The sequence below is a fragment of the Equus caballus genome, chromosome 7 (assembly GCF_041296265.1).
Source record: "Equus caballus isolate H_3958 breed thoroughbred chromosome 7, TB-T2T, whole genome shotgun sequence".
In the NCBI taxonomy this organism is placed as follows: domain Eukaryota; kingdom Metazoa; phylum Chordata; class Mammalia; order Perissodactyla; family Equidae; genus Equus; species Equus caballus.
In genome coordinates, this window is record NC_091690.1 from 32,948,470 (window position 1) to 32,963,319 (window position 14,850).

General features: G+C 36.3%; 1 protein-coding gene across 1 annotated transcript; it reads right to left on the reverse strand.

The window, feature by feature from the left end:
- Positions 1-766: 766 nt before the first annotated feature.
- Positions 767-1,696, reverse strand: OR8B1X (olfactory receptor family 8 subfamily B member 1X). The gene has a single exon (XM_001501950.6). It carries the CDS (start codon positions 1,694-1,696, stop codon positions 767-769), a length of 930 nt encoding a protein of 309 aa, XP_001502000.4.
- Positions 1,697-14,850: the final 13,154 nt, after the last annotated feature.

Below are 14,850 nucleotides of genomic sequence, written 5' to 3' on the forward strand. Positions count from 1 at the left end.
CTGAAACAAAAATAATAGAATGAAGTAGAAGCAAAGTATATAAGAAGAGTAGTAGGCTTAAAATCAGAAGATGGAAAGTTTAGTCTAAATTTTTCAATAAGAAGATATGTGACTGTAAGTAAATCATTAACCACTCTGAGCCCTACCTTCCTGTCTACACAATAAGTATATTTTGTCAATTTGTTATGTGCATGGTTGAGTGTGTAAAGGTAAGAAAACCACTTTGCTAAAGTAAGCATAATGCATCGTGTTTACAGATGCAAATTGGGTTATACTGACAGTCTTTATGAAACCTTCCATCTCCGGCATCAACGGAGATGTTTTCTTCAGGGAAGGCTGTAAATATGGGGTAGAAACACATGGTCTGATTCATGCTTCCAATGTCAAGTAGCAGATAAGGTTTCTCCAATGACACTATGTTCCCCAATGTTCCTTCATTTGATCATTTGTAGACCAGTCTTCTATTTCCAGAGAGAAAAATACAAGTGCAAATTGGTAAAGGAAAAGAAACAGAGATAATAAGTTCTTTTACTAAATATCATTGCTCAATGTGAAAGAAAAATGAGGAAAGAAATTGTGCAAGTGGTGAGGAAAGAGAGAAGACCTACTCTACAAAAAGGGAAAATAAATTATTGAGAGAAGACTCACATTTCCTTTAACCTGGTATGAAAGAAATAGAATAAGAAGACTGTAAATAAAATTATTTTACTTAATCACACAGAATCCCTTTGTCCTGTGACTAACTACACAATGATGCTGTTTCTGATCAAAATTTTCTGCTATTCAGTGTTTTCCTCAGAGCAAGCTTAACGTCTTTGTTCCTCAAGCTGTAGATTAGAGGGTTCATTGTGGGAACCACATTGGTATAAAAAACAGAAGAGACTTTCCCCTTATCCATAGACATAACAGAAGGTGGTTTGAGGTACATAAATGCAAGCGATCCAAAGAACAGAGAAACAGCAATTATGTGCGAACTGCAGGTTCTGAAGGCTTTGGACCTGCCCTCTGTGGTGCTGATGTGGAGGATGCTGGAAAGGATCAAAGCATAAGAGACAAAGATGGTGACACTGGGCACAATGATGTTTATGCCTACCACAATGAATACTACCAGCTCATTGATGTAGGTGCTTGTGCAGGAGAGCTGGAACACAGGAAGGACGTCACACAAATAGTGGTTGATGATGTTTGCATCACAGAAGGTCAGTCTCAGCATGCATCCAGTGTGGGCCATGGCACCAGAAAATGCCATCAAATATGAACCAAGCATGAGGCTGGAACACACTTTAGGGGACATGACAACGTTATACAAAAGTGGTTTACAGATGGCCACGTAGCGATCATAGGCCATTGATGTCAGCACATAGCATTCAGAAATAGCAAAGAAACAGAAAAAGTAGAGCTGGGTCATGCACCCCACATAGGAGATAGTAGTCTTTGAAATAAAGTTAATCAGCATTTTGGGAGTAAACACAGAAGAATAACAAAGGTCTATAAACGATAAGTTAAAGAGGAAAAAATACATGGGGGTGTGCAGGTGCGAATTCAGCCCAATTAGGATTATCAAGCCCAAATTTCCCAACACAGTGACTATATACATTACTAGAAACAAGACGAACAGGGGGAGTTGGAGATCTGGCTGATCAGTTAATCCAAACAGAATGAATTCTGTCACAAAGGAGCCATTTCCAGCAGCCATTTTTCTCTGAGGGAATCTGTGGAAGCAGGAGAAAAGGGTTACATTAGAAAACAACTCAGCTCTGCCTGCAATATCTTGTTCTACAAGAGTATGTATACACTGGGAATGTCTGAGAGTAACCCCACCTGGATCCATAGACTCTATCTTCACCACTACCATGATATTGAGTGACACTATCTTTCCCTCATTGTCATCTAAATAAGCTAAATATACCAAACAGCATCGCAAACTTAGCCTGTAGAGGGAAGGCCAATGCTTCCATATGCAAACCTGGCTGCTGGAAAGATCAAGGGAGAAGGGAGAAGTTTGGACTAGGACAGAATTGTCTTTCTCTATTCTCATCATTTCTTCATACACTTGAAATATCACCTCATCAGTAAAATTGGAAGGAGCAAACCTAGCAATCTTGTGCTGGCCTTTAATGCAGATTACACTTGTGTTGGGAATCACAAAGACTGTTTTTAATTGAAAACTAAGGGACTAGAGTCTAAGAGAGTTTAATTTACTGCGTCATGTCATAGAGTAAAAACATAAATGAGAAAAAGTGAGAGTTCCACCCGTAAGGAGGGAACTTACTGAAATACTGCACCCCCTGAGCTCCCTAATGTCTTTGAACATTCTCTGATCTCTCCTCAAACAAATTCTTCCTCCAGTTTCATTTGAATTTCAGAGGTGCACAAAATGGGAAAGGAATAGTCTTATGTCACTGGATGTATATCTCAAAGGAAGGAATACATTATTATAAGAGGAATTCAGAAACTCACCCACTTTAGGGCAGAAAACTTCAGTCTTCTCTTATCCTTAGTATTTAACCTTGTGGTTCTGGAATCAATTTTAGGTTCTGAGGCTTTGATTCTTTTAATACTAAGAGAATGTAGCCAACAGTTAAAATCAGATATGTTCTAGAAATCTTTCTCAACTACAGAAGATAATTTCTGATTATGACTTCAAGTCCTCTCGAGTAGCAGAGAAAAATAAAGTCTTTATTATTATTGCATTTGCTACTTAATTAGACACTGAAGATTTAATGAGTTTAATTATATAATGCACTTGTTTATGAACAAGGTAGAAGCTTGCTCCATCTCTTCCCCAGGGAATAGATTTTACTTGTAAAAGGGGAATAAAGAGATTATATATGGTGGTGGACCATGATCTGTCCTTAGTTCCTTAGGGATTCAATACTTTACTCATTTTCATTTCACTCCTGGGATTGTACATAACTCAATGTGTATCCAAAGTAAACTCCTGTCTCTCTATTGTCTTCATTTATGAAGAGAAATCTACTATATTGTTTCATTCTCTGTTTATTCTCATATCATAAATGGAATTTTTTTTCTAAGAGTGTTCTGCCTTCAGCCTTCCTTATTTCATCTGAAATTTTTTTCAAATATTGCAGTAACTCATTTCAGTTTAACTCTTTTCTGGGATGTCTCTTAAATAATTTTCAATGTTGTATACCTGATCTGAAGTTTTAACTTTAAACACTTACTTAAAATTTCTACCTAACTATCCTGCTGGGTCTTACGTAACATTTTCAGGCATGAGGTTATCAATTTCTTTGCATCACAGAAAACATGGGCTATGGAGTTAGAGGGAGTGTATATGGTTCTTGCCTTCCTACTTCTATTCTTACTAACTCTAAAACCTTGGACAAGTTACTTAATCTCACTGTTCTTCTGATTCATCTTTGTAAAATAGGGATAGTAAAAATAGCATTTCTTTCATTAGGTTATTGTGGTACTTAAACAAAAAAAAATAAGTAAAATGGTAATAACACTGCCTGGCATATGATCAATAGTCAATAAAAATCAGTCGTTATTATTTACAGTCTCATAAATTCCAGTATATCCTCCATCATAGGACTCATCATACATTTTTTCACTCAAATACTATGTTCCCCTATAAAGTATAGGTTGTACAAGGACAAATATCTTTTCTGTCTTGTTTACTACTTTGCTCCAGGAACTAAGAGCAACACAGAGCATATAGAAGGAACTCAATAAATATTTCTGAAAATCATGCTATTCTTTGTCTGTGAACCTTCACAATATATTCAGCATTTCTCACATGCTAAGCAATACTGTCTACAACCACAGTGACCTCCATCCATATCCTTCAGCCAACATTTTTGCTTTTTAGGTTTTAATTGAACTGTAGTGCTCAACTGTAGTGGCTGCTAACTATTATTCTAGCATTTTGCCACATAATCCCTCTTATTTAGCCATGTACCTTGCTGTTAGAAGAAGCTCTGAAAGCCAAGCTTTGTCCCTCTATAGTTCAAGAAATTTCAATGGTGTTCCATTACCCACTTGACAATAAAAACTATGCAATAAAAATAGAAGCCTCAAAACTATGATTTAGCCTTGGTTAAAATAAAAGAAGAAATTGAGTGAAAGTTTTATTTGATGAGAATCCATGAAAGAACTATTTTGAATAATTTCGCATACATTAAGTGTTGCACAAACTTTTAACTTTCTCAAAAATATAACTAATGTTGGAAAATTCTTACATTTCAGAGACCACAGAGGATGATGGACAAAGATCACAGACCAGGTTAACCAAAGACAATATTTAAAATTTAAGTTTAAATCTGCACAAAGTCACCTTCTCATCATAATAATTTACAGTTTCTCTCTTCAGTGTTTACTTAAAAAGAGCAAGAGTCTTGCTAAAGTGTTCATTTGTTATAATATTTTTTAATGAATATCTTGGGAATGTAGCCTTAAATCTATATTTTCAGTTAGAAGGTTTCCAGCTTCCTCTTAGAATGCTCAGCTAAAACCCCATTTAAAATAGGACCTAATTTTTCTTGCCTGGCAATGAAACAAGAGAGAGAATATCCAAGGTTTAGTTCAGCAAGAGAACACTCTCATCAATGACTCCATCTCTTCATTCCACTGTCCTCAGTTTGTTGGCCTTAATCCTCCGACTTGTCATCTCAAGGACACAAAAGAAGTTTTCAAAGTTCCATAAATCACATCTAAACACAAATTTATCCAAAGAAGAAAGCAAACAAAGAGGCAAAAGAACCCCCTTGATATATCTCTTTATATCATGACGGAAATCATCTCCAGAAATCAATAGATGACTTCCATCTATTTGTCTTCAGTCTTGTGCCTATGCCACATGGCCAACCCAGATGCGAGGAGTACTGACAAAACGAGAATCTCTCATTTTCAGCCTCTATCAAAAAAGAAGTTTCTGGCATTAGAGAAACTGGGAGGAGGAATATCTATTGGGCAAAGCACCAACACAATCTGCCACAAACAAAAAGATTGTGAAAATATTTCATATGAGAAATTGTGTTTTTCAATTTAAATAAAGAATGCATATTTTTTAAGTGAATACTCTTTTATATTTAAATCAACTCAGTTATCTTGGAATATTGAAACCATTTTATAGGTATGTATATTTGTGTGCGAAAAATAAGCATAAAGGGCTGGCCCTGTAGTGTAGCAGTTGGGTTCACACTCTACTTCAGTGGCCTAAGGTTTGCCACTTAAGATCCCTGGGGCAGACCTGCACACAGCTTATCAGGTCACTCCATGGCAGGCATCCATCCCACATATAAAGTAGAATAAGATAGGCACAGATGTCAGCTCAGAGCTAATCTTCCTCAAAATAAATAAATAAATATAAAAATACATAAGTATATGTTTACACACACACACACTACTTATATGTAGTGGGAGGAGAGAAGAACATCAGTCTATAACAAGAGAGTGTTCTCTTACTAGCAAATATAACATCAGGGTGTTGGTCCAAGATGGTGATGTAGGAAGATCCTGAATTCACTTCCTCTCATGGACACCCCAAATTGACAGCTACATATGAATCATTTCCCTCTAAAAAAGATCTAAAAACTTGATGAACTGCTTTCTACAACAAGTGATAGAAGGACCATATGGAAAAGGAGAGAAGAAGCAGAGATAAGGTCTGGCAAAAATCCCCTCCCCTCCTGGGGCAACACACAATAGGGAAGGATCTCACCGAAAAACAGCTCCTCCAAGAGGATCAAGGGGTTGTTGCCCCACATCAGGCACCCCAACCCCTGGGATCTGCACCAAAGAGACTATCCTCCAAAATATCTGACATAGAAAACCAACAGGGCTGACATTCATAGATAGCTGAAGTGCCATAGGAAATTGAGATTCCCCTCTTAAAGGGCTCTCATGCCATCTTACCCCAAGACCCACCAAAAAATCAGCAGTCTGAAATACGTCTACACTGTATGTAAATGAGATTCATTTACTAATCTATAAGTGTCAGCTGGAGGGGTGGGAGGCAGTTTAAATGCTCCTGCTAGCACAGGTGAGCAAGCTCAGATGTGACACATTCCTGCTGTTTTGCTAAGACAGACAGAGGCAAGCTGTCAGGACACCTTCCCACTGCCTTGCTGAAACTGAAGGCGGTGACACTCTCTCAAGCCCTGGCTGGAGAGAATGAGTGGTCACAGCATTCTCCCACTCCTAGCTGAAAGCTGGGATGTGAGCACAGACAAGGCACTCTCACACTGTGTTGCTCAAGCCCATGGATGTATGCAGTCAAGACATTTTTATGCTGCCTTCCTGAAGTCAGAGAGTGTGTACACTGCCACTCTTCAGCAAACATACTAAAGCCAATTGGCACATGCAAGCCACACAGGTGACATCCCTGGATGCCAGCCCTGGGCTCCAAAGAACTATAATAATTGGAAAGACAGTTATTGGCAGGCACCACCCCCAGGGCAATGCACAGACAGAAGACTGAAACAAAACTCCAGTCTTCTTGTGAAAAAGGCCTATTCACATAGCCTGGTGCTTCAGCTTGGGGGACAGGCTTCAGGTTTTCCATACACCTAGAGGCTAAGGAGATGCTCCCAGGGAATAAAAGGTAGAAGACATCATCATTGCAAATCCCCTTAGCCTAGCTACAGCTGGATGAGACTTCCCAGAAAGGATTTATATTCCTCTGGAGCCCTGATTTCTGCAACTTTCACCCAAGGTACATCTCTAGATATCCTGGTCTGGAGGCAAGCAGGGATAATGATTGTGGCTCCAGAGAGCTGTATATATTCTAATACTTTAAAAGATTCTGCCTGAGGGTCTGGCTACCAATCAATCTGAAACTAGGTGCTAAATGAGATTCCTCCCCTTGCAACACTGACAGGTCGTGGCACAACCTCAACAACTAGGGCATATCAAGAATAAATCAGGTGGGTGCTCAGTCTATGGTGTAGCATTTAAGTCCAGCATGCTCTGCTTCAGTAGCCTGGGTTTGCAGGTTCAGATCTTGGGCACAGACCAGTACCACTCTTCAAGCCATGCTGTGATGGTGACCCAAATACAAAATAGAGGAAGACTGGAACTTGCTAATTCAGAGCTAATCTTCCTCAAGCAAAAAATGAGGAAGATTGGCAGCAGAAGTTAGTTCCAAGCAAATCCACCCTACAAAAAAAAACACTGAAAAAAAAGAATAATCAGTGCTCTAGACAAACACAAAGGTTTGAAAGGCAACTAAGAGGTAGGGTAAGATAGAATAGAGAGGATCATCACATACACAAGGAAAGTCCCTCGAGATGGAAAAAGTTAGCTGTTACACTAATACATAGAAACAAACACAAAGTCAAGGAAAATGAGGAAACAAAGAAGTATGTTCAAGACAAAAGAACAGAAGAAAAACCTCAGAGAAAGGCCTTAATAACATGGAGACAAGTACTATAATAGGTAAAGAATTCAAAATACTGGTCATAAAAACCCTCACCAAACTCAGGAGAAGAATGAATGAACACCATGAGAACTTCAACAAAGAGATAAAAAACTTAAGAAAGTACCAAGCAGAAATCACAGTGCTGAGGAATATAATAAATGAATTGAAAAATATAGAGGGGTTCAATAGCAGATTAGATGAAGTAGAAGAACAAATTAGTGAGCTGGAAGATATAGCAATGGAACCCACACAGACAGAGCAGTAAAAAGAAAAAATAAATAAAAGTAAGATAACTTTAAGGGCATCTGGGACAACATCAAGCAGAATAACATTGATATTATTGGGGTCTGGAGAAAAGAGAGAGAAAACTTATTTGAAAAACTAATGGCTGAGGGGCTGGCCCTGTGCCTGAGTGGTTAAGATCATGTGCTCTGCGTTGGCTGCCCAGGGCTTCACTGGTTCGGATCCTGGGCACGGACATGGCACCACTCATTGAGCCATGCTGAGGCAGCATCCCATGTGCCACAGCTAGAAGGACCACAACTAAAAATACACAACTGTGCACCTGAGGGCTCTGGGGAGAAAAAGGAAAAATAAAATCTTAAAAAAAAAAATAATGGCTAAAAACTTCCCTAACATAAGAAAGGAAGCATACATCCAGGATCAAGAGGCTCAGAGAGTTCCAAATATAATGAACCCAAAGAGATCCACACCAAGGCACATTATAATTGAAATGCCAAAAGTTAAAGATAAAGAGAGAATCTTAAAAACAGCAAGAGAAAAACAAATTGTTGCATATAATGGAGACACCATAAAGCTATCAGCAGATTTCTCAGCAGAAACTTTGCAGGTCAGAAGGGAGTGGCATGACATATTGAAAGTTCTGAAAGGAAAAGTTCCAAACAAGAATACTCTACCATGCAAAATTATCATTCAGATTTGAAGGAGTGATGCGGAGTTTTCCAGATAAGCAAAAGCTAAGGAGATTCATTACTACTAAACTGGCCTTACCAAAAAACAACAACAACAACAAGAAAAAACCAGCAAAGGGACTTCTTTAAGCTGAAAAGAAATGGTACTAACAATATCAAGAAAATATACAGAAGTAACAATTTCACTGGAAAAGATAAATATATAGTAAAGGTAGTGGATTAATCACTTATAAAGTTACAAAGGTTAGAAGATAGAAGTGGTAAAATTACCTAAAACTACATAGCTAAGGATGCATAAAATAAAAAAGATGTAAAAAGTGATATCAAAAACATAAAACATGGGGGAATAATAATATAGTGTTTTGGATTGTGTTCAAATTTAAGTTGCTATCAATTTAAAATATTATTACATACATATGATAATATATGTGAACCTCAGAGTATCCACATACCAAAAACTTATAGCAAACACAGAAAAGAAAATAAGAAATAGATCTAAATGTAACACTGAAGAAAACCATCAAGCCACAAGAGAAGAAAGAAAGGGAAGAAGAAATTAACATAGAGGAACTACAAAAATAGACAGAATAAAATGACTTAATTACTTATCAATAATTACTTAAAATGTAAATAGACTAAATTCTCAAACTAAAAGATATAGAGCAGCTGAATGTGTCAAAAAACAAGTTACATCTATATATTAGTTACAAAAGACTCACTTTAGGAGTAAGAACACACACAGACTGAAAGCAAAAAACAGAAAAACATATACCATGCAAATAGGAATGATAAGAAAACTAGTGTGGCTATACTTGTATCAGACAAAAAGACTTTAAAACAAATACTATAATAAAAGACAAATAGTGGCACTATATAATGATAAAGAGGTCAATCCAGCAAGAAGATATAATATTCATAAATATATATGAACTCAACATAGAAACACTAAAATGTATAAAGCAAATATTAGCTGACCTAAAGGGAAAAATTCACAGCAATGTAATAAAAGTAGGGGACTTTAACACACCACTTACATCAATGAAAAGATCACACAGAGAGAAAATCAAAAGGAAAAATTGGCCTTAAATGATGCATTAGATCAGATGAACTTACTAGATATATACAGAACAGTCCATCACAAAGAAGCAGAACACACATTCTTCTCAAGTGTACAGGGAACATTCCCCAGGAGAAATGATAAGTTAGGCCACAAAATAAGTCCCAATAAATTCAATGAGATGGAGATAACGTCAAGCAACTTTTTTGCTCACAGAAGTGGGAAACTAGAAATCAATTACAAGAAAAAAAAGTGGAAAAACTACAAATATGTGGAGATTAAACAAAATGATGCTGAACAACTGCGTCATAAAAAGAATAAAAAAATACGTAGAGACAAATGAAAAAAGAAATATGATATATCAAAATCTACAGGATGGAGCAAAAATGATTCTAAGAGGGAAGTTCATAGCAATAGAGGCCTACCTCAAGAAACAAGATAAATCTCAAATAAAAAATTTTACTTTTCACCTAAAGCAACTAAAAAAAGAACAAATATAGTCCAAAGTTAGTAGAAGAAAGGAAATAATAAAAATTGGATTGAAAAAAATAAAATTGAGACAAAAAAGACAATAGAAAAGATCAACGAAACTGGGAGTTGGTTCTTTGAAAAGATAAAGAAAACTGACAAACATTTAGCTAGACTTACCAAGAAAAAAGAGAGGGTTCAATTAATGTAATCAGAAATAAAAGAAATTACAAATGATACCGCAGAAATACAAAGGATCATAAGAGACTAGCATAAGAAATCATAGACCAACAAATAGGGCAAAATAGAAGAAACTGATAAATTCCTAGAAATTTATATTTTTCCATGACTTAATCATGAAGTAACAGAAAATTTGAATAGACAGATTACTAGTAAAAACATGAATCAGTAATCAAAAACTTTCCAACAGAAGTCCAGGACCAAAGAGCTTCACTGGTCAATTCCACCAAACAGTGAAGGAAGATTTAATACCTATTTTTCTCAAACTCTTCCAAAAAGTTGAAGAGGAGGGAAAACTTCCAAACTCATTTTATGAGGCCAGCAATACCCTGGTGCCAAAATTAACAATCACTACAACTAAAGAAAACTACAAACCAATATCCATGATGAACATAAAACTTAAATCTTCAACAAAATATTAGCAAACCAAATTCAACAACACATTAAAAATATGATGCACCATGATCAAGTGAAGTTTATACCAGGGATGAAAGGATCATTCAGCATCCACAAATCAATGAAAAAGGAGTTGCCATATGATTGAGCAATTCCACTACTGGATATCTATCCAAAGAAAACAAAAAGACTAAATTGAAAAGATTGTACATACCTATGAGCATTGCAGTATTACTTGCAATAGGCAAAATTTGGAAACAACCTAAGGGCCCGTTGATGGATGAGTGCATATAGAAGATGAGGGGTGTATATATATATATACACACACACACGTATTTAATATGGAATACTACTCAGCCATAAAAATGAAAGAAATCATGCCATTTGGAACAACATTGATGGCCCTTGAAAGTATTATGCTAAGTGGAATAAGTCAGAGAGAGAAGACAAAAACCACATATATCACTTTTATGTGGAATCTAAAAAACAAAACTTGTAAATAAAACACAACTCAGACTCATAGATGTAGAGGACAGATTGATGGTTGCCAGAGGAGAGCTGGTTGTGGGGAGACAAAATAGGTGAAGAGGATTAAGAAGTACAAACTTCCAGTTTATAAAATAAATAAATCGTGGGATGGACTGTATAGCATGGGAATATATTCAACAATATTGTATTAACTTTGTAAGATGACAGAGGATAACCACACTTATTGTGGTGACTATTTTGCAATGTATACTGATAGTGAGTCACAATGTTGTACAAACAAATTAATATAACATTGAATGACAAATATACCTCCAAAAACAAAGGGATCAAACTCTCTGAAGTCTTCAAACTGCTCAAATAAGGAGTGTGCCCAAATACAAAATAGTGTTTTGTACTACCACAATTATGGGCCTTTTTTTCTTTTTGGCATGGCAATTCTTAAAAGACAGAAATGGAACAGACCACCAGGGACTAAATTTCTGATAGATCAAAATTAAGATTGTGCCTTTTGAAATTTTATTTTTAGGTTTCTTTGAAGCTTCTTTTTATCTTTCAATCTCTTGTTAGAATCTTCCCAATGTATCATATATTATTTGAAACTACTAGACTAACTCAGTTAGGTAAGAAAAGGGATATTCATGATGTAGCACTTTATGATAAAGAGAAAAATATATGACTTGAGATTAGAAATCTCCCCAAGAAACTCTACAACTGTTTATGATATTAAAAAAGAGACACTAGGTTCTCTTCAGGGATATTCTTCTACCAAACCTTGCTACCCACATCAAAGGAAGTCTGCTATAGACAATAATGCTTCAAGTGGATGTTATGAGATATTTAAGGCTGAATAACCTGACTTTATTTCTTAGACCCTGAGTAAAGATGAAGAAACATAAAGAGGACCTGACAATCCCTGTCTTATTTGACCAGTGCTCAATAAACATCCCTTGTTCAAAAATAAGTGACCATGTTCGAGTGCTTCTCTTTCATTTCCTCAAACTGTTCCATAGCTTGGAATTTCTGAACAGATCAAAAGAATAGAAATCTTGTGTGCAAAAGCAATGAACAATTACATTTCTGGAAAATAGGACTTATAAGTGTGCCTTATCAAATCTGACAATGTAAAAACACATGTATTATTTGAAAAGAGGTGAAGTAATCGGAAATAAGTTATTTTGGGTATTTACTATCTTATCAATGACTTATTTATAGGAAAAATTTTGTCTCTGAAATTTGTTAGATCATAAATTCTCTAAGTAGTCTAGAGCATAACTCATGATAAAGGAAAAAGGAAACACTGAGTCTTCAGGGGAAAGCCATCTTAAAAATTTAAGAATAGATGTACCGTATGATCCAGCTATTCCACTGCTGGATATTTATCCAAAGAACTTTAAAACACAAATGCATAGGGGCTGGCCCTGTGGTCGAGTGGTTAAGTTCGCGCTCTCTGCTGCAGGCGACCCAGTGTTTCGTTGGTTCGAATCCTGGGCGCGGACATGGCACTGCTCATCAAAACCACGCTGAGGGAGCATCCCACATACCACAACTGGAAGGACCCACAACAAAGAATATACAACTATGTACTGGGGGCTTTGGGGAGAAAAAAGGAAATAAAATAAAATCTTTAAAAAAAAAAAACACAAATGCATAATGATACATGCACTCCTATGTTCATTTCAGCATTATTCACAATAGCCAAGACTTGCAAGCAACCTAGGTCTCCATCAAGGGATGACTGGATAAAGAAGATGTGGTATATATACAAGACAGAATACTACTCAGCCATAAGAAATGATGAAATTGGCCATTTGTGACAACATGGATGGACCTTGAGGGTATTATGCTAAGTGAAATAAGTCAGAAGGAGAAAGTCAAATACCATAGGACCTCACTCATAAGTAGAAGATAAAAACAAGGACAGACAAATACATAGCAATGGAAATTAGATCGGCGGTTACCATAGGGGAAGGGGGGAGGGGGGACTGCAAAAGAGGCGATTAGGCTCACATGTGTGGTGATGGATTATAATTAGTTTTTGGGTGGTGAATATGATGTACTCTAGTCAGAATTTGAAATATATTATGTTGTACATCTGAAAGGTATATAATGTTATAATCCAATGTTACTGCAATAAAAAAATGCAGAAAAAAATAAATAAAAAGGAATCGGTAAAAAAAAATTCAAAATGTACTAAAAGTAAAAATTTTCTTTACTTTGCAGAAGCGTTTTAGTTCAATGTAGTCCCATTTGTTAACTTTTCTTTTGTTTCCCTTACCTGAGTAGACATGGTACTCGAAAAGATGTTGCTAAGACCAATGTCAAAGAGCATACTGTCTATATTTTCTTGCAGCAGTTTTATGCTTTCTGGTCTTACATCCAAACCTTTAACCCATTTTGAGTTAATTTTTGTGTATGGAGCAAGATAATGGTCATCAAGAGGTTGATGTCCAAAATATACATAGAACTCATACAACTCAACAAAAACAACCCAATCAAAAAATGGGTAGGGGTTGGCCGGCCCGGTGGAACAGTGGTTAAGTTCACATATTCCGCTTTGGCGGCCCCAGATTCACTCATTCAGATCCTGGATACAGATCTATGCACAGCTTGTCAAGCCATGTTGTGGTAGGTGTACCACATATACAGTGGAGGAAGATAGGCACAGATGTTAGCTCAGGTCTTCCTGAGCAAAAAAGAGGAGGATTGGTGTCAGATGTTAGCTCAAGGTTAATCTCCAAAAAAATTTTTTTTAAATGGGCAGAGGAAATGAACAGAAATTTTTCCAAGGAATATATATAGATGGAAAACAGACACATGAAATGATGCTCAACGTCACTAATTATTAGGGAAATGCAAATCAAAACTACAATGAGATATCACCTTATACCCATCAGATTGGCTATAATTGTCAAGACAAAAAACAATAAGTGTTGGAGAGGATGTGGGGAAAAGGGAATGGTCATACACTGCTGGTGGGAATGCAAACCAGTGCAGCCACTATGCAAACAGTATGGAGATTCCTCAAAAAATTAATAATAGAAATACCATATGATCCAGCTATCCTACTACTGAGTATTTATATAAAGAACTTGAAATCAATGATCCAAAGAGATTTATGCATCCCTATGTTCATTGAAGCACAATTCACAATAGGCAGGATGTGGAAACAACACAACTGCCCTTCTACAGATGAATGGCTAAAGAATATGCCATATATATACACAATTTAATACTACTCAGCCATAACAAAGGAGAAAATTGTCCCATTTGCAGCAACATGGATGGACCTGGAGGGCATGATGTTAAGTGAAATAAGCCAGAGAGAGAAAGACCAATACTTCATGATTTCACTCATATGTGGAAGATAACAAATATGTGGATAAAGAGAACAGATTAGTGGTTAACAGAGGGGAAGGGGCTTGTTGGGTGGGTGAAAAGGATGAAGGGGAACTTATGTATGGTGATGGATAAAAATTAGACTACTGGGGGTGAGCACGATGAAGTGTACTCAGGAATTGACAAAGCATAATTTACACCTGAAATTCCACAACGTTATAAACCATAATGATCCCAATAAAGTTAATTAATTTTTTTCTTCTGTATTGAAACTAGGACAATGTGAAAAATTAGTCTATGTCAACTTTCTCTATGAATTAAAGAATAGGAGTCTGTAGTCTAAGTAGGTCCTTATCAGAGAAAGGAAACTTTCTCATTTGGAAATTAGTTTCCATGATAATCTAGGCAGATAGCTCTCTTTGATGGGAATTTTTGACTTAGACAAGTTTCAAATTGATTAAAGGAAAAAATTGCTGTAGGGAATTTCCAAACTGAATGCACTTAATAAAATTATTTAAAAATCAAATTAAGATCCTCAAAATATATTA